Source organism: Balaenoptera musculus, chromosome 12 (assembly GCF_009873245.2).
Source record: "Balaenoptera musculus isolate JJ_BM4_2016_0621 chromosome 12, mBalMus1.pri.v3, whole genome shotgun sequence".
Taxonomy (NCBI): domain Eukaryota; kingdom Metazoa; phylum Chordata; class Mammalia; order Artiodactyla; family Balaenopteridae; genus Balaenoptera; species Balaenoptera musculus.
Window position 1 is genome coordinate 27,143,330 of NC_045796.1, and position 24,263 is coordinate 27,167,592.

At 39.1% G+C, this 24,263-nt stretch overlaps 1 protein-coding gene across 2 annotated transcripts in view; it reads left to right on the forward strand.

The window, feature by feature from the left end:
• The first annotated feature begins 11,176 nt into the window (after window positions 1-11,176).
• Window positions 11,177-24,263, forward strand: part of IL20RA (interleukin 20 receptor subunit alpha) — a 35,683-nt gene continuing 22,596 nt past the window's right edge. For both annotated transcript variants that reach the window (XM_036872113.1, XM_036872116.1), the window contains exon 1: window positions 11,177-11,461. In XM_036872113.1, coding sequence (XP_036728008.1) covers window positions 11,350-11,461 — 112 coding nt within the window. In that variant the 5' untranslated portion in view covers window positions 11,177-11,349. The remainder of the gene's footprint in view (window positions 11,462-24,263) is intronic.

Genomic DNA, 24,263 nt, shown 5'->3' on the forward strand with positions numbered 1-24,263 from the left:
GCCACAACAAGAAGGAAAATATTTGCAACATATATAACTGGGAAAGGCCTCATATTCAGAAGATGTAACAAATTCCTTCAAACCAATTAAAAATAAAAAGACACAATCGTATAGAAAAAAATAGGCAAGAACTTGAGCAGATCCATGATACAAGAGCTAATTATGTATTATCCAAATGGCTGATAAATTATCCATTATCCAAATGGCTACTAACTTACAAAAAAGTTCTTAACATCATTAATCATCAGAAAAATGCAAATGAAAACCACAATGAGATAATTCTACATATCTTCTAAAATGGCTACAATTATAAAGCCTGAATATACCAAATATTAGCAAGAATGTGGAAAAAGAGCTCTCATTACAGCTGATGGGGGTGTAAATCGTTACAACTACTTCAGAAATCAGGTTTGGCATTATTTAAGTTACTGAGGTTGAAATTAGGTATGTCTTATGATCCAGCAATTACACTTCTGGGTGTGTATCTGGCAGGAATATGTGCACATAAGCAAGAGACACCTACAAGAATGTTCAAAGCAGCACTTTTAATAGCTTCAAACCAGAAACAATTTAAATGTCATTAAAAATAGAATGAATAAATAAATTGTGGCATAGTCATCCAATGAATAACTTCACAGCATGGCACAACAGCTACAGGCAACAACATGGATAACTCTCATAGCCTGATGTTGAGTGAGACAAGCCAAATACAATGGAATACAGCCTGAGTGATTTGGAGGACAAGAGAAAGAGTAGGAGAGGTGACTCTGTCAGGTTAGAATTGTCCTATTTCTTGATCTGAGTGATGCTTACCAACGCTTTCACTTCGTGATAACTCGTTGAGCTGTAACAACAACCCTTGTGCATTTTTCTGTATACATATTAGGCTTCACAATTACAAAATTTGTTTAAATGCATGAACCACTTCTCAAAACAAAAACTGAAGACTTAGAGGAAGATTTGATGAGATAGGATGCCATAGGATTTTAAATATTAGATATAACTTGATTTAAGCAGACAGCATGACGAAAATTGCTAGTGGCCCCAAATAGCCACAGAGAATGGCAGAGTAGACTAAAAGGCTCATAGAAATCCTCTAAGTACCAGATGCTTATTATTTCCCCAGAACTCTCCTTTTCTCAAATTTGTGCCCACCCCCAATCCTTTTCAGAGAACTTTATCTTGCCAGCTCTCACCCTCTAACTGCCACCTGTCCTCTAATCTTCAGGTTTACTTCTGGAGCAATCACCTTAGTACATTCTGAGCCTGCCCTGTCCACAACTGAGTATCCAAGAATGGACATCTCTTCTCGCTTACAGAGTAATTTACGCTAAGGAAATCACACCCATGCTGCATTTTCATAAATTAATAAGTATACAACTTAATATGTGTGTTATTTTACAGTTAACCCCTCAAATGTATTGGCTTCATTTTCTTTTTTTTCTTTTTTTTTTTTTGACCGGGGGAGGGAAACAGTCCTTTACCACATATGGTTTTATTTTATTTTATTTAACATCTTTATTGGAGTATAATTGTTTTAAAATGGTGTGTTCGTTTCTGCTTTATAAAAAAGTGAATCAGCTATACATATACATATATCCCCACATCTCCTCCCTCTTGCGTCTGCCTCCCACCCTCCCTATCCCACCCCTCTAGGTGGTCACAAAGCACGGAGCTGCTCTCCCTGTGCTATGCGGCTGCTTCCCACTAGCTATCTGTTTTACATTTGGTAGTGTATATATGTCCATGCCACTCTCTCACTTCGTCCTAGCTTACCCTTCCCCCTCCCCATGTCCTCAAGTCCATTCTCTACATCTGCGTCTTTATTCCTGTCCTGCCCCTAGGTTCTTCCAAACCTTTTTTTTTTTTTTAAGATTCCATATATATGTGTTAGCATACGGTACTTGTTTTTCTCTTTCAGACTTACTTCAGTCTGTATGACAGACTCTAGGTCCATCCACCTAACTACAAATAACTCAATTTCGTTTCCTTTTATGGCTGAGTAATATTCCACTGTACATATGTGCCACATCTTCTTTATCCATTCATCTGTCGATGGACACTTAGGTTGCTTCCATGTCCTGGCTATTGTAAATAGAGCTGCAATGAACATTGTGGTACATGACACTTTTTGAATTATGGTTTTCTCAGGGTATATGCCCAGGAGTGGGATTGCTGGGTCGTATGGTAGTTCTATTTTTAGTTTTTTAAGGAACCTCCATACTGTTCTCCATAGTGGCTGTATCAATTTACATTCCCACCAACAGTGCAAGAGGGCTCCCTTTTCTCCACACCCTCTCCAGCATTTGTTGTTTGTAGATTTTCTGATGATGCCCATTCTGACCAGTGTGAGGTGATACCTCATTTCAGTTTTGATTTGTATTTCTCTAATGTTTAGTGATGATAAACATCCTTTCATGTGTTTGTTAGCAATCTGTATATCTTCTTTGGAGAAATGTCTATTTAGGTCTTCTGTGCATTTTTGGATTGGGTTGCTTGTTTTTTTGATATTGAGCTGCATGAGCTGCTTGTATATTTTGGAGATTAATCCTTTGTCAGTTGCTTCATTTGCAAGTATTTTCTCCCATTCTGAGGGTTGTCTTTTCGTCTTGTTTATGGTTTCCTTTGCTGTGCAAACGCTTTTAAGTTTCATTAGGTCCCATTTGTTTATTTTTGTTTTTATTTCCATTTCTCTAGGAGGTGGGTCAAAAAGGATTTTGCTGTGATTTATGTCATAGAGTATTCTGCCTATGTTTTCCACTAAGAGTTTTATAGTGTCTGGCCTTACATTTCGGCCTTTAATCCATTTTGAGTTTATTTTTGTGTATGGTATTAGGGAGTATTCTACTTTCATTCTTTGACATGTAGCTGTCCAGTTTTCCCAGCACCACTTATTGAAGAGGCTGTCTTTTCTCCATTGTATATTCTTGCCTCCTTTGTCAAAGATAAGGTGACCAGATGTAGATGGTTTTATCTCTGGGCTTTCTATCCTGTTTCATTGATCTATATTTCTGTTTTTGTGCCAGTACGATACTGTCTTGATTACTGTAGCTTTGTAGTATAGTCTGAAGTCCAGGAGCCTGATTCCTCCAGCTCCGTTTTTCTTTCTCAAGATTGCATTGGCTATTCGGGGTCTTTTGTGTTTCCATACAAATTGTGAAATTTTTTGTTCTAGTTCTATGAAAAATGCCATTGGTAGTTTGATAGGGATTGCATTGGGTCTGTAGATTGCTTTGGGTAGTAGAGTCATTTTCACAATGTTGATTGTTCCAATCCAAGAACGTGGCATATCTCTCCATCTGTTTGTATCATCTTTAATTTCTTTCATTAGTGTCTTAAAGTTTTCTGCATACAGGTCTTTTGTCTCCCTAGGTAGGTTTATTCCTAGGTATTTTATTCTTTTTGTTGCAATGGTAAATGGGAGTGTTTCCTTAATTTCTCTTTCAGATTTTTCATCATTAGTTTGTAGGAATGCAAGAGATTTCTGTGCATTAGTTTTGTATCCTGCTACTTTACCAAAGTCACTGATTAGCTCTAGTAGTTTTCTGGTAGCATCTTCAGGATTCTCTATGTGTAGTATCATGTCATCTGCAAACAGTGACTGACAGTTTTACTTCTTTTCCAATTTGGATTCCTTTAGTTCTTTTTCTTCTCTGATTGCTGTGGCTAAAACTTCCAAAACTATATTGAATAATAGTGGTGAGAGTGGACAACCTTGTCTTGTTCCTGATCTTAGTGGAAATGGTTTCAGTTTTTCACCATTGAGAATGATGTTGGCTGTGGGTTTGTCATATATGGCCTTTATTATGTTGAGGTAAGTTCCCTCTATGCCTACTTTCTGGAGGGTTTTTATCATAAATTGTTGTTAAATTTTGTCAAAAGCTTTTTCTGCATCTATTGAGATAATTATATAGTTTTTATTCTTCAATTTGTTAATATGATGTATCAACATTGATTGATTTGCGTATATTGAAGAATCCTTGCATTCTTGGGATAAACCCCACTTGATCATGGTGTATGATCCTTTTAATGTGCTGCTGGATTCTGTTTGCTAGAATTTTGTTGAGGATTTTTGCATCTATGTTCATCAGAGATATTGGCCTGTAGTTTTCTTTCTTTGTGACATCTTTGTCTGGTTTTGGCATCAGGGTGATGGTGGCCTCGTAGAATGAGTTTGGAACTGTTCCTCCCTCTGCTATATTTTGGAAGAGTTTGAGAAGGATAGGTGTTAGCTCTTCTCTAAATATTTGATAGAATTCACCTGTGAAGCCATCTGGTCCTGGCCTTTTGTTTGTTGGAAGATTTATAATCACAGTCTCAATTTCAGTGCTTGTGATTGGTCTGTTTATATTTTCTATTTCTTCCTGGTTCAGCCTCGGAAGGTTGTGTTTTTCTAAGAATTTGTCCATTTCTTCCAGGTTCTCCATTTTATTGGCATATAGTTGCTTGCAGTAATCTCTCATGATCCTTTGTATTTCTGCAGTGTCAGTTTTTGCGTCTCCTTTTTCATTTCTAATTCTATTGATTTGAGTCTTCTCCCTTTTTTTCTTGATGAGTCTGGCTAATGGTTTATCAATTTTGTTTATCTTCTCAAAGAACCAGCTTTTAGTTTTATTGATCTTTGCTATCATTTCCTTCATTTCTTTTTCATTTATTTCTGATCTGATCTTTATTATTTCTTTCCTTCTGCTAACTTTGCGGGTTTTTTGTTCTTCTTTCTCTAATTGCTTTAGGTGTAAGGTTAGTTTGTTTATTTGAGATGTTTCTTGTTTCTTGAGGTAGGATTGTATTGCTATAAACTTCCCTCTTAGAACTGCTTTTGCTGCATCCCATAGGTTTGGGTCATTGTGTTTTCATTGTCATTTGTTTCTAGGTATTTTTTGATTTCCTCTTTGATTTCTTCAGTGATCTCTTGGTTATTAAGTAGTGTATTGTTTAGCCTCCATGTGTTTGTATTTTTTACAGATTTTTTCCTGTAATTGATATCTAGTCTCATAGCATTGTGGTCGGAAAAGATACTTGATACGATTTCAATTTTCTTAAATTTACCAAGGCTTGATTTGTGACCCAAGATATGATCTATCCTGGAGAATGTTCCAGGAGCACTTGAGAAGAAAGTGTATTCTGTTGTTTTTGGGTGGAATGTCCTATAAATATCAATTAGGTCCATCTTGTTTAATGTATCATTTAAAGCTTATGTTTCCTTATTTATTTTCATTTTGGATGATCTGTCCATTGGTGAAAGTTCATATTAACAAACTGAAGAATAAAAACCATATGATCATCTCAATAGATACAGAAAAAGCTTTTGACAAAATTCAACACCCATTTATCATAAAAAGTCTCCAGAAAGTGGGCATAGAGGGAAACTACCTCAACATAATAAAGGCCATATATGACAAACCCACAGCCAACATCATTCTCAATGGTGAAAAACTGAAAGTATTTCCTCTAAGATCAGGAACAAGACAAGGTTTTCCACTCTTGCCACTATTATTCAACATAGTTTTGGAAGTCCTAGCCATGGCAATCAGAGAAAAAAAAGAAATAAAAGGAATACAAATTGGAAAAGAAAAAGTAAAACTATCACTCTTTGCAGATGACATGATACTATACATAGAAAATCCTAAAGATGCCACCAGAAAACTACTAGAGCTAATCAATGAATTTGGTAAAGTAGCAGGATACAAAATTAATGCACAGGAATCTCTTGCATTCCTATACACTAACAATGAAAGATCAGAAAGAGAAATTAAGGAAATAATCCCATTCACCACTGCAACAAAAAGAATAAAATATCTAGGAATAAACCTACCTAAGGAGACAAAAGACCTGTACTCAGAAAACAATAAGACACTGATGAAAGAAATCAAAGATGACACAAACAGATGGAGAGATATACCATGTTCATGGATTGGATACTATACTACCCAAAGCAATCCACAGATTCATTGCAATCCTTATCAAATTACCAATGGCATTTTTTACAGAACTAGAACAAAAATCTTAAAACTTGTATGGAGACACAAAAGACCCTGAACTGCCAAAGCAATCTTGAGGGAAAAAAACGGAGCTGGAGGAATCAGACTCCCTGACTTCAGACTATACTACAAAGCTACAGCAATCAAGACAATACAGCACTGGCACAAAAACAGAAATATAAATCAATGGAACAGGATAGAAAGCCCAGAGTTAAACCCACGCACCTATGGCCAACTAATTTATGACAAAGGAGGCAAGGGTATACAATGTAGAAAAGAGAGTCTCTTCAATAAGTGGTGCTGGGAAAACTGGACAGCTACATGTAAAAGAATGAAATTAGAACTCCCTAATACCATACACAAAAATAAACTCAAAATGGATTGAAGACCTAAATGTAAGACCAGACACTATAAAACTCTTAGAGGAAAACATAGCAAGAACACTCTTTGACATAAATCACAGCAAGACCTTTTTTGACCCACCTCCTAGAGTAATGAAAATAAAAACAAAAATAAACAAATGGGACCTAATAAAACTTAAAAGCTTTTGCACAGCAAAAGAAACTATAAACAAGACGAAAAGACAACCCTCAAAATGGGAGAAAATATTTGCAAAAGAATCAACAGACAAAGAATTAATCTCCAAAATATATAAACAGCTCATGAAGCTCAATATCAAAAAAACAAACAACCCAATCCAAAAATGGGTGGAAGACCTAAAAAAACATTTCTCCAGAGAAGACATACAGATGGCCAAGAGGCACATGAAAAGCTGCTCAACATCACTAATTATTAGAGAAATGCAAATCAAAACTACAATGAGGTATCACCTCACACTAGTTAGAATGGGCATCATCAGAAAATCTACAAACAACAAATGCTGGAGGGGGTGTGGAGAAAAGGGAAATTTCTTTCACTGTTGGTGCGAATGTAAATTGGTGCAGCCACTATGGAGAACAGTTTGGAAGTTCCTTAAAAAACTAAAAGTAGAATTACCATATGACACAGCAATCCCACTACTGGGTATATATCCAGAGAAAACCATAATTCAAAAAGACACATGCACCCCAACATTCATTGCAACACTATTTACAGTAGCCAGGTCATGGAAGCAACCTAAATGTCCATCAACAGGCGAATAGATAAAGAAGATGTGGTACATATATACAATGGAATATTACACAGCCATAAAAAGGAATGAAATTGGGACATTTGTAGAGACAGGAATGGACCTCCAGACTGTCATACAGAGTGAAGGAAGTCAGAAAGAGAAAAACAAATATCGTATATCAACATATATACGTGGAATCTAGAAATATGGTACAGATGAACTGGTTTGCAAGGCAGAAATAGAGACACAAACGTATGGACACCAAGGGGGGAAAGCAGGGCACAGGTGGGATGAATTGGGAGACTGGGATTGACATATATACAGTAATATGTATAAAATAGATAACTAATGAGAACCTGCTGTACAGCACAGGGAACTCTACTTCACTGTACAGTAGAAACTAAGACAACATTGTAAAACAACTATACCCCAATTTTAAAAAAAAAACTGGAAATAAAACCACTTGTCTGACAAATGGAAAAAAAAAAAAGGATGCAGTAACTTCAACTGATGGTGATGAAGATGATGATGATGGTGACGATGTATTATCCCTGGAAACTATTTAGGAGTTAAACGGGAACGGGGAAAGTTTACTTAGTCTGTTTGTGGTATTAATGTTGGGGTTGTGGTGGGAGGTATTGGTTTACAGCTGTTCTGATCAGAAAGCCCAAAAACCCATATGTCAGGCACCGCAAAATTAAGACCCCAGCGTGATAAGTCATGGCAAGAAGGGTTGTAATCTTTATGAGTAGAAGAAAACATCAATTTGAATGTGTTGAGTCATTTCAAAAATCTGTGGAAGGATATACTAGGATTTATTTCGACCTGAAAGGTTTAGACTGGGAGAGACTCAGACTGTCTCTTCCTGAAGTTCACAACATGGGATGAGGGTAGAATTGAAAGGTACAAAGGAAACGCCCTATAGTGAGTTCCAGGTCACAGGTAAAAACAAAGTCATGACTGCACTCTTTAATTTAATGCACGGGAAACATCAGCGAACGCCTAGCAATTTCTCAGGTCACACTCATCCTACAAAAACCATAGGCAACCTGAGGACAGAATGGTGAGTTTGTTCACAGGTATGAGACCATGAAATTCTGACTTGCTGTCTGACAAGTGCACAGGGGAAGATGAGGAGTGGTGGAGGGAGAGGCATACAGAAGACGGCTGGCTCACAAACAAAGGGTGTCCACTTAAGAGGGGAAAGGACTCCAGGTCCCAGGTACCCACCTCCCATTTCTGCTTCCTAGTGGGAGGAAACAAACAGTTCCTGCTTAAGTTAAGAAGGGTCAAGAAACTGTATAGCACAGGGAACTATAATCAATATCCTGTGATAAACCATAATAGGAAAGAACATGAACAAGAATATATATCTATAATTGAATCACTTTGCTATACAGCAGAAATTAACACAACATTGTTAATCAACTATACTTCAATAGAATTAAAAGAAGGGTTAGGAGAAAGGGAAGGAGGGCTGTATGTATGTCTGCCTTAGCCCCTTTAGGGCCATGAACAATTCACACTGGAACTGAAACGCACACAAGTCTTAAGGTTTAGATATCAAAAAATGATAGGCTCAAAATACTTCTATGGCAAATATACATCATATTTAACCCACTAGAATTGAAATGATAATAATGGTGCTAAACTAATATATTTTTTTAATTGAAATGTAGTTGATTTACAATAGTGTGTTAGTTTCAGATGTACAGCAAAGTGATTCAGTTATAGATACATTTTTTCAGATTATTTTCCACTATAGGTTATTACAAGATATTGAATATAGTTCCCTGTGCTGTACAGTAAATCTTTGTTGCTTATCTGTTTTATGTGTAGTAATTTGTATCTGTTAATCCCACACTCCTAATTTATCCTTCCCTCTCTCCCTTTCCCCTTTGGTAAACATAAGTTTGTTTTCTATGTCTGTGAGTCTGTTTCTGTTTTACATATAGATTCATTTGTATTATTTTTTTATATTTTTTATTTTTTATTATTCTACATATAAGTGATATCACATAATATTTGTCTTTCTCTGTCTGACTTTAATTTAGTATGATATTCTCTAGGTTCATCCCTGTTGCTGCAAATGGCAATATTTCATTCCTTTTTATGGCTGAGTAATATTCTATTTTATATATATATATATATATCACTTCTTCTTAAACCAATTGTCTGTCAGTGGGCACTTGGATTGTTTTCATGCCTTGGCGATTGTAAATAGTGCTGCTATGAACGTTGGGGTACATGTATCTTTCTGAAGTAGAGTTTGCATCTTTTCCAGATATATGCCCCAGAGTGCAACTGCTGGATCATATGGTAGCTCCATTTTTTAAACTATATAATTTACAGTTAATAAGAAAAACAGCAACTCAGGATAATGCCGATGATGTACTTTTAACATAAAGTCCTTCCTAAAATGTTCAGTCCTTCCTAAACTCTTACCGAATCAGTAAGAGTCCAGCCAGGAAAACAGAAAACACACTTGTTGTTTTAACAGAAAAAATTTGCTATGAGGAATTGGTTAAACAGACCTTGGAGAACTAAAAAATTTAAGAGGGGATTCCAAGACTGAGACAGAAACTACAGGAAGCAACTACTAGCCCTGGAGCTGCAGGAACAAAGGGAGGACATGGGCGTTACACCTTGGAAGAAGAACCCAGGAAACTGGAACCTCTGAAAATGGGGCATGGCCAGCCCACTGCTGGTATCACTGAGGGGGAGGCGGGCAATGAGGCTGGATCTGGGAGTACAGGAGGAAGCAGGACACTAGAACTGGAACCAGCTGCTCCTACCATGGTAAAGAGACACTCTGGGGCGGTGCTCAACAACAGCACCTAAGGAAGCAGCAAGCTCCATCTCTCCTCAGTTTTCAGTGCTCCTCCAGCGCCCCCTATTGCTGGAACCTAAAAGACCCACCTGACAAACAAGAAAGTGGTTTGCAGAGTCCCAGGTTGTGCATCATAAAGCCAAGTCCCAGCCAAAGGGATAGCCTGACCTGGGTTCATCCTCTGTTTCCAAGTCTTTCTGGGGAAAAGGAAGTAGCATATTTAGGAGACTCTGGAAATCCTGCCCACGCTCCCACCAAAAAGACTTTTTTTTTTTTTAATTACTGAAGATTCTTTTTTCTAAAATAAAGATATTTGATTTAATTTTAGGGTCATTTCTCTTTATCTGTACATTTGAAAACAGGTATTTGTGAGGGAAAGAGAAGGCACAAATCATTTATTTCTCTATTTTCAGGCTGTGCCCAACAATAACTCCCTCTCAAGGAGTAGAACTGGGACTAGCTCTCAGATTTTCTTGATACTATTTCAATACATTTTTTTGTAACTGAAGTCATAGTTGATTTACATTGTTGTGTTAGTTTCTGGTGTACAACAAAGTGATTCAGATAGATAGATAATAATATGTTATTACAAGATATTGAATATAGTTCCCTGTGCTATACAGTAGGACCTTGTTGTTTATCTATTTTATATACAGTAGTTTGTATCTGCTAATCCCAAACTCCTAATTTATCCTTCCCCTACTCCCTCTCCCCTTTGCGAATCATAAATTTGTTTTCTATGTCTGTGACTCTTCAGCACATTTCTTAATTTCAGCCCCGCCCTCCCATTATGAAGGGCATGGTACCTAGAATCAAGCCTGTGTGGAAATCCGGGCGTCACTGCTCACAGGCTTGTGGGACTTCAGGCCGACGCCCCAACTTTCTGAATGTCCCTTTCCTCATCTGTAAAATGGGACAATGCCTAATTGCAGATAACGAGGATTAAATGGAATCAAATACAATGGATGGCAGAGAGACTGACAGTGTGTGGAGAAATAAATACCCATTTCATTCTTCTTCCGGCACTGAACTCGGACATTTCAAAAGTTTTACAGAAATGACCATCAGGCCCGAAGACCAGAATCACTATTCAGTGTGCGCGGCTCACTTTCTCTTTAATGGACGGAGGTTTTCCCTGCAGTAGTAATCTCGCTGGTCGCGGCGGTGGAAAGTCTCCGATAGTCAGAGCGGCGAGCCTGAGTGGCTGGGACTAGAAGTCGCGGGCCCTCCCCTCTCCCTGGCGTCCGGCCCGGGCTCCGGCGGGACGCGACTCCGCCTCCCCGGCCGCCCCGCCAACCCGAGCGCGGCGCGCAGTGGGAGCTGGGGCCCGGGGCGCCGAGGGGAAGCCGCGCTCCCACCGCCCGCGGCCCGAGGGGGCGTCGGACGCTACCGGCCGCCCGCTGAGATGTGACCCAGACCCGCCGCCCATGTGCGCCCCCCGACCCACAGCGAAGGCGGCTGCCATAGGGGCCCCGGCACCCGGCCTCCCGGCCCTGCCGCTGCTGCTGCTGCTGGTGGCCGCGCCGACGGGACGACCAGGTAGGAGGGTCGCGCCGGGGCCGCGACGACCGCCCAGCTGCGGCTGGTTTCGGCCCTCCCGCCCCCGGGTTTCGCTTTCAAGCGCGCAGAGCGGGAGGAGCGCGGGTCAGCGCCGGGAGCCCCGGAGTCCCAGGGAGGAACTCGCCGCTGCCTGGCGCGGGCCGGCTTCAGGGTCAAGTTCGCGCGCTCCGCGTTTCACACTTTTCGTTGCGGGAGTTGCGGGCGAGGTAGAGGAAGGTTGACGGTGGTCGCTCCGAGCGGTACCCACAGCTGGTAACTTACGGTCGGTGGCAGTGACCTTTCGCATTGCACTCGCTGGCACGTCGCAGGCTCCCGCCACCCACGCCGTGGCCTCACCGACCTGCTCCCTTCAACAGAGCGCCCCAGGGAAGGAGGCGATGTCTGCGCTTTAAAAATCAAACTTCCTGCAAGAGTGGGCTTTGAGGGAACCGGAGTTAGAAAGGTGCAGCGTTTCTAAACTAAGATCTTTCTGGGCACGTCATTTTTTTCCTCTGCAGTTTTGATCTTGTACATATATGTGCTCTTTGATTTTTTTGAAAGTAACAAAACTTGGAACTGATCCATGACATAGGTAACTCAAGGCTTTTTGGTTTTAAGTTTTAACTCTACCAGCTGGAATCCAGTAAACCAGAATGATTCATTAACCTGATTTCTTTCTTTTTTTTTTTTTTCTGCATTTCTGGTGTATGAGAAAAAGAAATTTTTTTAAAGCAAGATATCTAGGACCCTCCTTTTTTTTTTTTTTTTAAGTTAACGCAACACAACTTCCCAGAATACTGTGCTTTGTACAGATTTGATCCAGGCTTCCATGTTTTTAACCCAGAGCTGAACAATGACACTGAATGCAGGAAGAAAGTTGTTCATGAAACTGCGGTGTCCTTAGTAGTCAAAGAAAAAGTTACTAAAGTTCAATATAGTTACAAAGGTAAGAATTGTGTGCATATAGATCTTGGAGAGATTTTTGGACAACAGGCATTATACACAAAAAGTTTCTCTTCTAAATCCTGAAGTTACCAGAAATTGTTCTTTTGTCTTGTGATAAATATTCTTAGGTAAGCTGAATGGGAAGATCTGCTCCTGACTTATCCAGATACTGAACCTCAACTAACAGATATGAATTTAGTTGTTTCTATTTCTAATCAAAGAAATAAAGCTTGCTCCTTAATTGGGTTGGGAGGCTGACATTAGAAGGTAATAATATTCTTGGCTTCAAAGCAAAATTGGGGAAAAAACAAAGCAGAAGAAACTCTTTTCTGACCCACAAGACCCAGGTACTTTCTTAGCTCTTCTTAAAGAGTTCCTGCCCTCTTCTGGGCCTCCAGGCACCCTGAGGACTGCTGGGAAAACCAAGTGAGAAGGCATATGTGGTTACATGGATACCATACCTGACTCTTAATAGAGAGCTATTCTATCTTGATGGATCCACCACCATATCTGCTGAGCAATGGGAACTTTCTAATAGTTATATGACATTACCATTCTCCAGTAGGCGAATTCTTTAATTTTTCAAACTTTTTAGCACAAAAGTTCGAAGTCACACAGCTCTGTGATTGGATCAGGCTGTACAATACCAAACATCCAAAAAGAAAGAAAAAAAATTCAATGTGGCATCAACATTTTAGGAAAGTTCTTCGTATTTCATTTCAGGTAAACTTTTAAAGGAATTCAGAACATCTGTGCCACTCCCTCAAGGCAGGAGGGATACCTATCTGTACCTTCACTCTCTTATGTCTCCAGGCACAGAAGTTTCACTAGGAAGTTTATCACTGTGGTTTATCAAACTCTGCCCTGTTGGCCCAATCCCATGTCTTATTCCTCAGTGAAGATAAAGAACTGTGGTCAGCATAATATAAACAAGCATTTAAAGCCAGTAAGAGAGTGGGAGGAGATGACTTTCCAACGTCATGTATCTCCTCTCCTCAAGCCCTTCAGAGGCTTCCGTCTGAATTCTCCTATGTGGTCTTATACGGCTCACTCCTGCCTGTCTCTCCAGCCTTACCTCACATCACTTTAATTCCTGCTATCCTGGCCTTTTTCCAGTTCCTAGAGCAAACCAAACCGTTTTCCATCTCAGGACTTCATACTTGCAGTTCCTTGGGCTGGAATGTTCCTGTCTTCTCTGTCCCCGGCTAACTCCTATTCAGACTTGGCATCTCACCTCCAATGTGCCTCCTTCAAGGAGAGCTTCCCAAAATCCCCAAAGAGGGAAAAAATATTGTTTATTATGCCTATGAACAAATGAGCCAAACTCTAGGTTTGGAGCTTTTGAATGCAGTGTATTACAGCATCTCTGCTTATTAGAACTAATATACTACAATTAACAGAGTGAGGGTATTTGTTGAAGTGTCTCTTCTTTGATATAAACACAACAGCATCAGGTATTTTATTTCACTGAGAAATTATTTCAGGATATTTTTCAAACACACACAAATGGTTCCAGTGAACTAATTAAATTTTCTTCATTATTTTCTTCTTTTTAGCTTTTAATTTTGAACTGTTTTGAGACTTACAGAAAAGCTATAGAAATAATAGAGCTCTCATAAACCCCTCACCCGGTTTCTCTTAATTTTAACATGTTACGTAACTGTGGTACAGTGTTCAGAATGAGGAAATTAACATTGGTATAGTATTGACACTATTCACTAAACTATAGACTTTGTTCCAATTTCACCCTTTTTTCCACTAATTCCCCTTTTCTGTTCCAGGATCAATCCAGGATCCTCATTACACTTAGTTGCTGTGTCTCCTTCCTCTCTTCCGATCTATGACAGTTCCTCAGCCTCTTTTTGCTTTCATGTCCTTGACATTTTTGAAGAGTTCTTGTCACCTCTTCCTCAGATTGCTCCTCATTGTGGGTTCCTTTGAAGTTTCCTCTTGATTAGAGTGAGGTTATTCCTTTTGGGCAATAATACCACAGAGATTATGTTGTGTTTCCCAGCACATCATATCAAAGGGTTTATGATGTCAATATGTCTTCTTCCTGGCGATGTTAATCTTGATGATTTGGTTTAGGTGGTGTCTGCAGGGTTTTTCACTGTATAGTTACTATTTTCACTTTCTGATTAATAAATACATTGTGGGAAGATACTTTGAGATCATGCAAATATCCTGTTTCTCCTCAAACTTACACCCACTAATTTTAGTATTCATCAGTGGATACTGAATGCAGCAACTACGACACCTAATGGTGATTTTTTTAATTTCATTTTTTCCTTCTATATTTATTAAATTGGAATTCTAATGCAAAGAAGAGCATTTACTTCTCCCCCATTTATTTATTTATTCAGTTGCTTAAATATATCAATATGGACTCATAAATATTTACTTTATTCTTTGAGTTATAATCCAATACTATTATTATTAATTTTGTTGCTCAAATTGTTCCAGCTTTGGCCATTAAAAGCTCTTTTAGTTTGGCTCCCATGTCCTTTCAACAAGCCCCATTCTTTTTGAGCAGTTCATTGCTTTCTAGCAACATAAAATGTTTCAGGTTCATCTTGTATTTTCCCTTCACCAGGGCTGAATCAGCTACTTCCCCAGGGAGCTCTAGCTCCTTCTACTGGAGAATAGGATCTAGAAACCAAAATCTAGTTGCCAGGCATACTAATTGCTACTGGAATGTTGTTTCTAGGCTCTCTCAGCGGACAGAGCTGGAAGTTATAAATATATATACTAACCCAGGCATCCACACACATCTGTATTTCTGTATCTATATGTATGTGTCTATGTATACAAAAGATGATAAGCTTACACTGATACCTCTGATTCCAATAGCACAGAGTTCATTGTCTTTCTTTTCTTTATCTGTAGCTTCTTTCTCCAACAGTGAGAAACCTGATATCATTATCTATAATAGATTTACTTACTTATTCATTTCTAGTTTAGAGTTTCAGAATTATTAACCCATGCTCCTATGAGAAGGACATTTACTAACTAGATTATAGCACTTATATACAGTTCTTTTGTCTTTGGCTTTATAATACCCAGTCAAGATACTGTTGACCAAAGTTACTTAGATTAGACTGGTTTTCCTTCACCTTCTTTACTGTGGTTATATTGTCTATTTGTAATAAGTTTAGGTTCATTTGTTACTGTTTGTATTTCAGTTGGGGTTGCCCACGTGCTAGTTGGTTTTGTTTGTTGATTTGGGGGTATTTGAAGGGTATGTGAGACATTACTGTGGTTTAAGAGTCAGAGATGTACAAAATGGTACACTTAGAGAGGGGTTGCCCCCTCATCATCCTTACAACCTGGTTCCTATTCTTATTCCATGCCACCCCCATAGGTAACCAGTCTCCTTAGTTAATGGTTTATCCTTCCTGTATTTCTTTTGCACCAGTGAACAGATATGTGTGTATTTTCTCATATTCCCCTTCTTTCTTACATGAAACCTAGCATACTACAGGTTCTCTTTTCCACTTAGCATTTTTTCACTTAACAGGATATGTCTTTTCTGCTTCACAAATCCGTAGTCCTCAAAGGTAGGCCCTGACTGTACCAGCCAAATTCATATCAAGGCTAAATCATTTCCAAATTTTGCTTCAACTTCTCATGAAAACACCTGGTTTTAAACATATTGTATGCTAATAGTCAAGAACTCGGTCTACATCTAGGTTCTCTATTGCAGCTAAAGCAGGATTTGTCTTCTCAAATGTTCTTTTCATCAAACAAGCTTGTCCTCTTTTCCAGCTTCTCTCCCATTGCCTTTGGAGCAGACATGAGGGATTTCTTGTACATTTGCATGTACATTTATCATCTATTGGCTATTATATAGCTCCTCATTGATCAGCTCGAAGCCCATCCCCAGCATGTCTGGAGAGCATCATATACCTGAGATCTAAGCGTGTGGCTATAGGTATCACCAGCCTCCCCTTTCAGAAGATGTGCTCCTACTACCTGTAGCTATTTTTTCAGCTTCCTATAGAACAAATCCAGGAAAGGCAGAATTTGCTCCCTAGAGAACAATTAAGGAGCTCTGTTACCCATAGGAGGTGGCATGGTGTACGAACACGGTGGTAGGGATGAGGAGGGGCACCAGTTCTCTGAGTGCACCTTTCTTTACAGCTCTGACTCAGAGCCATAGGTAGGATGCAGATTTTGCATTTAAGCCTAAACTTTAGACAAAGACAATAAGCAGTAACATATATTTTTAATTTTTAATATTAATGCTATAAAACTAATACTTTAGTATAAGCATCTCAGCATAAAACATTAACTATTTTTAAGTGCTTGGCATAGTGCTTTTCACAAATGTCACTCAGTAAATTTGCCTTTTTGGTTAAAAGGCACCTTTCATTATATGCATGATACTTTTAAAATGACTCTCTACCTGCATCTTTTTCTTCATGTACAATTTTACCAGGTATCTTTGACATGTTTACTTACATGATGATAAAAAAAAAGACTGCTAAGAATTAACTGCAGCTTAAGGTAGTATATATTTTAAGAAGTGAAATCATTTTATTCATCTTATTTATAACACTACCCTTATGCTATGATTGTGATGTTCTGACAGCATTTTTACTTTTTCTTGGTCCACATTTATGATTATTTGACTCAAAAGGTGATACTAGAAAAATGAATTAAATCTCTATAATCTGTCTCAAGATGTGTCAATTCCATATAAAATTGGAGAACAAGAGAACTTTTTTAAAAAAGAATGCTGGCTGGAGACAATACAATTAAATACTTCCTCTGCTTTATTTTCAGAATTCCTTTTGATATAGAAAACTAGGCTTGAAAAGGCCTTAAAATCCCATCTAACTGCTTCCCTTGTGAATCTTCCTTGCGACATAACTTCAAAGTCATTACCTATCTGCTGCTGGAGCACCTCTCATCACAGGAAACTTGATACCTGACACCCAAGACAGGATGTCCTGTCATTGTAGACTTCCAGCTCCTAGAATGTTCTTCCAATGAATGAGCTGAGGTCTTGATCTCTTTCATCTTGTCACATTGTTGGTCCTCACTCTAAGCTGATGAAGTCATGCAGAACAAGCTGCTCAGCTCATTGACTGCAACCATCACATTTCCTCTGTCTTCATTCGTCTCAGCTAACCACCTCCCCAGTTGTGTCATGCCAGGCCCCTCTCTCTCCTGGTCTTTTCTGTATGTGTGTGTTCCAGATTGTCTGTAAGTTCTCAGGCATACTCACTGTAGGTCATGATGACATGGCTGGTCTGCCAACTTTTAATCACCGCCCCTGGCATGTTGGTCCTTAAGTGATTCAGCATCAGTTTCCTGGTGAACAAAGGGTTCCTGATGCCTGAAAGTTACCCTCCCTTTTTACCTTTGTTGTCTTTTCCTGTAAGACACAGACCTTGACCCCTCATTTAAACTCAGAATTTCCTATTAATACAATTTCATTTTATGGAGGCAATTTTCTTTCCCTTTACTTCTCAGAATACAGAGAATGGAAGTATGGCACGATGTTTTATCTAGAGCACATGATGTCTGTCACGGTGGACTTTAATGCAATTAAGGAGACTCTTTTCTGGAAAGGAAATTTTTATTGATTACAAATATTATCTATTCAAAATCAGTTCTGTTTTTCAAGTGCGGTGGTCACCACAGTGCACGTTGAGACGCCAAAATGGCTTCCACTCAGCTTCTCCAATCACTTCTCGCACCGCATCATCAAATGCCAGCTCCACCTCCAGGCACAGAGAATGGGCATACCTTGTCCTATACAGATTTGTCAGGAAGTTTTCCTTATACTTCTTGAGTCTCAACGTGTATGCCTTTAATCCAGCCCCCTGAAATTTTCAATTCCATACCGTTAACATTTGTATTTTGGTGATATGAGATATTTTGGCAAGTGTATCCTCTTAGTTGAAGCATTTGTTTACATTACTTCCGCCATTTAAATTTCCTCATTTTCAACTTTGCAGACATTTTTTTCTTCTCCTACATCAATCCCTCCATCCTTACTTTCAGGTTACTTGGCAGCCCTTAAAGCATTCATTCTTCTCTTAAATAAACATTGTGTTCATTTTTGAGGAAAGATACAAGGAACAGACACCTACCATATTACTTTCCTAAGGCTGCCATAACAAGGTACCACAAACTGGGTAGCTTAAAATAACATAAATGTGTTATCTCACAGTTCTGGAAGCTAGAAGTCTAAAATCAAGATGTTGGCAGGGTTGATTCCTTCTGAAGGCTGTAGGGGAACATCTGCTCCATGCCTCTCTCCTAGCATCTGGTGGTTGCTGGCAATCCTTGGCATTCCTTGGCCTGTTGAGCATCATTGCAATCCTCTGCCTTCACACAGTGTTCTCTCTGTCTTTTCACATAATCTTCCCTCTGTGCATGTCTCTCTTTGCGTCCAAATTTTCCGTTTGTATAAGGATACGAGTCACGTTGGATTGAAGCCCACCCTAATGACCTCTTTTTAACTTGATTACCTCTATAAAGACATTATATCTAATTAAGGTTACTTTACGAGGTACTGGAGACTAGGATTTCAACATATTTCTTTGCGGGGCCACAGTTGAATTTATAACGCCTACCATACCCTCAACAGCTTGTAGGGCAGTGAGCAGGGCTCATGAGCTTGGCTTCTAAAGTGGAGAAAAGCTACCATTTCAACCCCATGCAGTTTTCCTCCTCAACGTGTTTATTGGTCTGTGTCCACTGCCAAAAGGAAACCTTTGCAGAAGTCTCACGCCTGAAAGGCTCTCCTGAGAATGTAGAGGGCAGAGATGAGTCATCTCTTGTACTTTCCATAACATGAACATAAAAGATAGCCACCATTTTGCAATATGTACAAACATGGAATCATTATGTTGTACACCTTAAACTAATACGTTATATGTTAATTATACCTGTTTTTTAAAAAGGAGAGCAACGTCAATGGGTATGTAGTAAAGATGGTGGAGTTTAAATTTCTTCAGCAGAGGGGTTCACTCTCCTCAGACCTCCATCTCTGTTCCTCTCTGTGGCACGTTCATTGCAAAATCTTCACTCTTGCTCCAGCATGGACCATTTTCCTACTTAAGACTAACTCTCCATATGATTCCAAGTCAGCCCTCCTCCTCCATTTTAGATTAAAGTATAAAAGAAGTAAAAGGTCCTCTGAATTATCCTACTAAATGCTTTACGTTGTTATTTATCAAATTTGCTGATAGTTTTTAGGTGCAAAATAGAATATCACGTGTACCTTAGGAGCAAATAACTTAGGGGAATGAGGTATTTGAGGTGATCAGATTTAATGAAAAAGAATTACCTTCTTACCCCACACATTCATTTTGAGTTTTCATAAGTTAAAATACAACTTGACACAATGTGATTTTTAAAGAACCTTCTTTTGAGCACTTTTCATTTATTCATTCTTTCGTTCATTTATTCAATATCATTCATTCATACATATCAGGAACTGTTCTCGGTGTTGAGGTGAACAAGAAAACAAGGTCTCTTTCTTCGTGGAGCTTTTAACCTCGGGTGATTACATTAAAGTATAAATGCCAGAACTGAGGAAACCAAGCTTCTTTAGAAGCACAGAGCAAGGCAACCGATCTAATCTAGGAGTCAGGCAGGGCTTCCTATGAAAAGGGAAAGTGAGACTTATGAGAATTGCCAATATACTTGTTATATTTTTCATTTAAAATGCTAGCAAGAAAATAAAGTTAAATCCTGCTCTAAGCATATTCTATCTATAAACTACCACGTAGTTAACATTCCTTTTTCCCACCTACATTTCTTTCCTGTAAAACTACAAATCAACCAACAAAACCCAACAACAAATAGCAGAATCCTATGAAACAGATGATTTTTTCTGACAGTGGTATTGCCAGGTGGGTAGGAGTAAGGAGCTTTGCAGCTGTAGGACAGCCCGACCTCAAGGTCACTGACAGCTTCAACAGGTCTCTGTGGTCTGCGGCTCTGTGCAACACTGAATCCAACCACAAACAGGTATCAAAAGGCTCCCATGTTACAGCTGTGGTTTTCTAAGAGGGCTGGTGCTCTTTCTCACTTCCTGAATCAACACAGTCCTTTGAAGGCTCTGTTAGCTTTAACAGCAAGAGCAAAGGGAACGTCTTCATTGATCCATTCTCTGAGTTGACCCTGGAGAAGTTCCAGTGTCGTCAGTGCCTTTGGCTCTTCGTGGGTGGCCTCTTCACTGTTGCTCTGCTTTTATCCTGACCAGTGTTTTTTAATATCTTTGTGGTAGGATAACCACCTCAGAGAGCTGATCTTCAGTGAGCCCCGCGCAGCACGTGGATCCCCTGTCCATTTTATCACATTTAGTTACACAACTTCATTGAGGCTTAATTCAACCCTGAAGAGGTGTGATCCGAGCCCTGGTCACCGTCAAAAACATCAAAGCATTGACTTGTCACTGTAGAGGAGAGTTAACCTGTTGAAAAGTATTGCACCTTTCTGACTTTTTGATGGCGTCTGTACACGTCTGTCTTCATCTTGTTTGACTGGAAAGTCTGAGATCACAATTGAGATCACACTCTCAACCTCGTTTGCCTCAAAATCCCAATCAACAGCCAAGACAAGTAAATACTACTAATTACTTCCAAATCTCCACTAAGTAATTATTTTTAAGTCTCTCTTACTTTTTCTATTAATTTTTTTCTCACATTTTTATCTTGATTTTCTCTCTGAAAATTTCAAGTGATGGAGATGTTAATGGAAGAATCACATTACTTATGAGAGGATAAAAAGAAGTACTATGATTTATGAAAATTATTTGAAAAATAAAGTGGACGATGTATGTTGATACTTAGTAAACACCTATTGATGGAACTGGGAGTTCCCAACAGCTATTCTTTCCAATACCTTAGTGGTTTCAAATGGTTTGTCTTTGACTATGTTCTTTCTTTTATCTTTTCCTTTCTGAGGCAAGTTATCAAGTTGTAGAGACTCCAACCCACATTTGAATCTATTTTTCCACAGTTACTGTGATATTCAATTTGGATAAACACTTTGGAGATCACAAAATGTGGAGAAAAATCAAGTCCCTGGCCTCAAAAAGCAAGTCTGAAAGGGAAGGGAAGGGAAGACATACATACAAGAGATGACATAAGGAAGTGGGACTGATTTTCTAACAACGGGACCGACATATTCAAATTAATAATGGCATCTTCAAAATAGACATTTTAGGAGGCTGTGCACAAAAATCTCACAATGTATTTCCTAAACTCCTTTTTTCAGAGTTCTCAATAGAACCTGTATGCATCTGTCAGATTAAGGTTTGCCATTAAGTGGCAAACCTTCATCTTGGAGGTGTGGTTTAATTTTCAAAAGCATTCGAAGCCACTTCCAACAAACTTGGGTAATCAAGCGAAGAAATGCTATGTTGGACAAAAACAAGGTGTGACTATAAAAAAAAAAAATGAGATGGAATTTTTTGCATTTATACAAGCAACCGCTGAAGACAGTTGTAGCTGAAAGGAAGCATGCCCCAGATGCCAGAGCTGAGCAGTACCAGGGAATAATTATAAACCCTCCCAAGGGAACTGCTTGGACAATGCACACTCTTTTTGATGGGTAAATGCCAATATATTTATTTTAAGAGTAGTCTCAACCTTAAAGTCCTACTTGCTCTCAAGCACCAACAGCAATATTCCAAAACGTGTTTAAGCACATAGATTTACTTATTGAGGTGTGGCTCTAAAGAAATAACATGCTTTTTATGTATGACTTATATATCGCTCATCCATATAAAAGCTCACATACCTGGCAGGGAAAGCATGTATTGATGGATTGTGTCCCAGATTCAGAAAATATCTGCTCTGTGAGAGCAGGGCCTTCTGTGTGTTTCTGTCTGCCACTGCACCCCAGTAACTATCAGTTTCTATTTCTAGTAGGTGCCCAGTAATGAGGTTGAATGAATGATGTGACTAAGTACACTTCCACCAGAAAAAACTTCAATGAAGGAGAAATAGTAGGGTTTTCCTCACTGAATTCCTTGTGTGTGTGTGTGTACATATTTTTATTCACACTGAGAAAAGATAGGGAAAAACAGCATATGAAGCATTTGCATTTTTAAGAATTGAACTCCTCATTGAATTTCTTATATATCTCCTTAGAAGCAGTCATCTGTAACATGCAAACTTTCCAGTGATCATGCAATCTCTTCTTCCCACAACACTGCTCCTTGAAGCATTCCCTAAAGGCAGTAAGTGAGTGTCCTAGTAGAGAACCCTGTTGTCCTCAGAGCACTTGGGCTCAAACAGCTTCCAGATGGCTGAATAACCACAGGCAAATCAGTCAGCCTCTCTGGGACTCTATCTAATCACCTCTAAAGGGAGAATAGTAACCATGGAGGACAATACTGAACTAATGATTATTGAGCTCTTTCTTTGTACCAGGCACTATTTTGGGAACCTTATTTAATCATTCCAACAAGCCTATGAGGCAGATAATATTATTGTTTTATTTTACAAATGAGGAAATTGAGTACAGAGGCTAAATAACTTACTTCAGGGCACACAGCTTAGATAAGCAGTAGAACAGGGAGTAGGTCCCAGTGTGGCTCTAGAACTCTCGTTCTTAAAACTTCTGTCTGACCTACTCACATAAACAATTACTAGAAGCCAATGAGATAGGGCAGGTGGCAGTGCCCTATATAACGTTCAGTATACTATTAAGAGAAAACAGAGGCAGCATGCAAGTACAGCAGCAAGTGGGCAAAGAAATAATAGAGAAATTGTAGCGGGATTGGTAGAGGAAGATAATTGAGTTCAGAGAAACTACTGTTAACATCAAACTGTACTCTCTCCTTTACAGAAGACAGTTAAGTATATTTTCTCAGGTAAATAGTTCCTGAATAACATTTCAAGTGTTGTTTAGATGATTCACTTTCTAAGGGCACTTGATATATGTAATATATATCAAGGGGGAAAAGAGGAAAGAGGAGTTAATATTTTTCAAGAGAGATAATTTATAACTTAAGACAAAAGAAAATATGCCTTTCCTTTCAGGACGATGAAGTTAGAACCATACTTAATCTGTTTGAAGGCAGTGACACTGTTTGGCTCTCCTTTGGTGGAGGTTGGGATGAGATATTTCCAACTTTTGCTTCCTGAAACTGATTAATCACCCTCTGGTGCTTTTTGTACATCGATTGTTTTTAACCCCATTTCCCACAACAGAAAACTCATTTGGGAGGTGATTTTTTTTTCTTTTTTTTGGTCTTACAAGCATAGTAGGTATTTTCCTGTTTTGAAAGACACTTGTAAGATGTAGCAACCACTTGCCATGGGCTGCTCTTCCTTCATTAAAAAGCATCTGTTGAGTATCTTCTGACTGGGCTAATCCCCTGTGTATAGTGTAAGTTTCCCAGGGTGATTTCAAGCTATCAGGGTTTGGTGGTTCAGGCTGTGTCACCCTCATCCAGATGCTCATGTGAATCCGGGTCCTGCCCTGTCTCTACAATATATGTGAGCCCAGTGGTCCCTGGTTAGTTCAGTTCAAGAGTATTTATTTGAGAGGCACTGGGGATACAAAGAATCTTATAAGACATGGTGCCCAGGGTCAAACAGCTCAGAGCCTAGTGATTCCTTCACTGCTTCAGCTTCAGAAAGACAGATGAGGCTGGAGGGCTGGAGACTTTCTCTGGGCAGAGGTGGGCAGGGCTTCCTCAATGCTGAGGTGCCCTTGTTAATCATGAGCTTGAGAAACTTGAATGGCCCCAAAGGGAAGTCCCCAAAAGTGGACACATTTGAGTGTTCAGCCTCTTGTAGTCTGGTGGTTTTCCTCAAGGGTGAATGAGTGTACTGTCCATAACAGGAAAGTCAGAGAGCCTCAGCCCCAGAAGAGAGAGGTT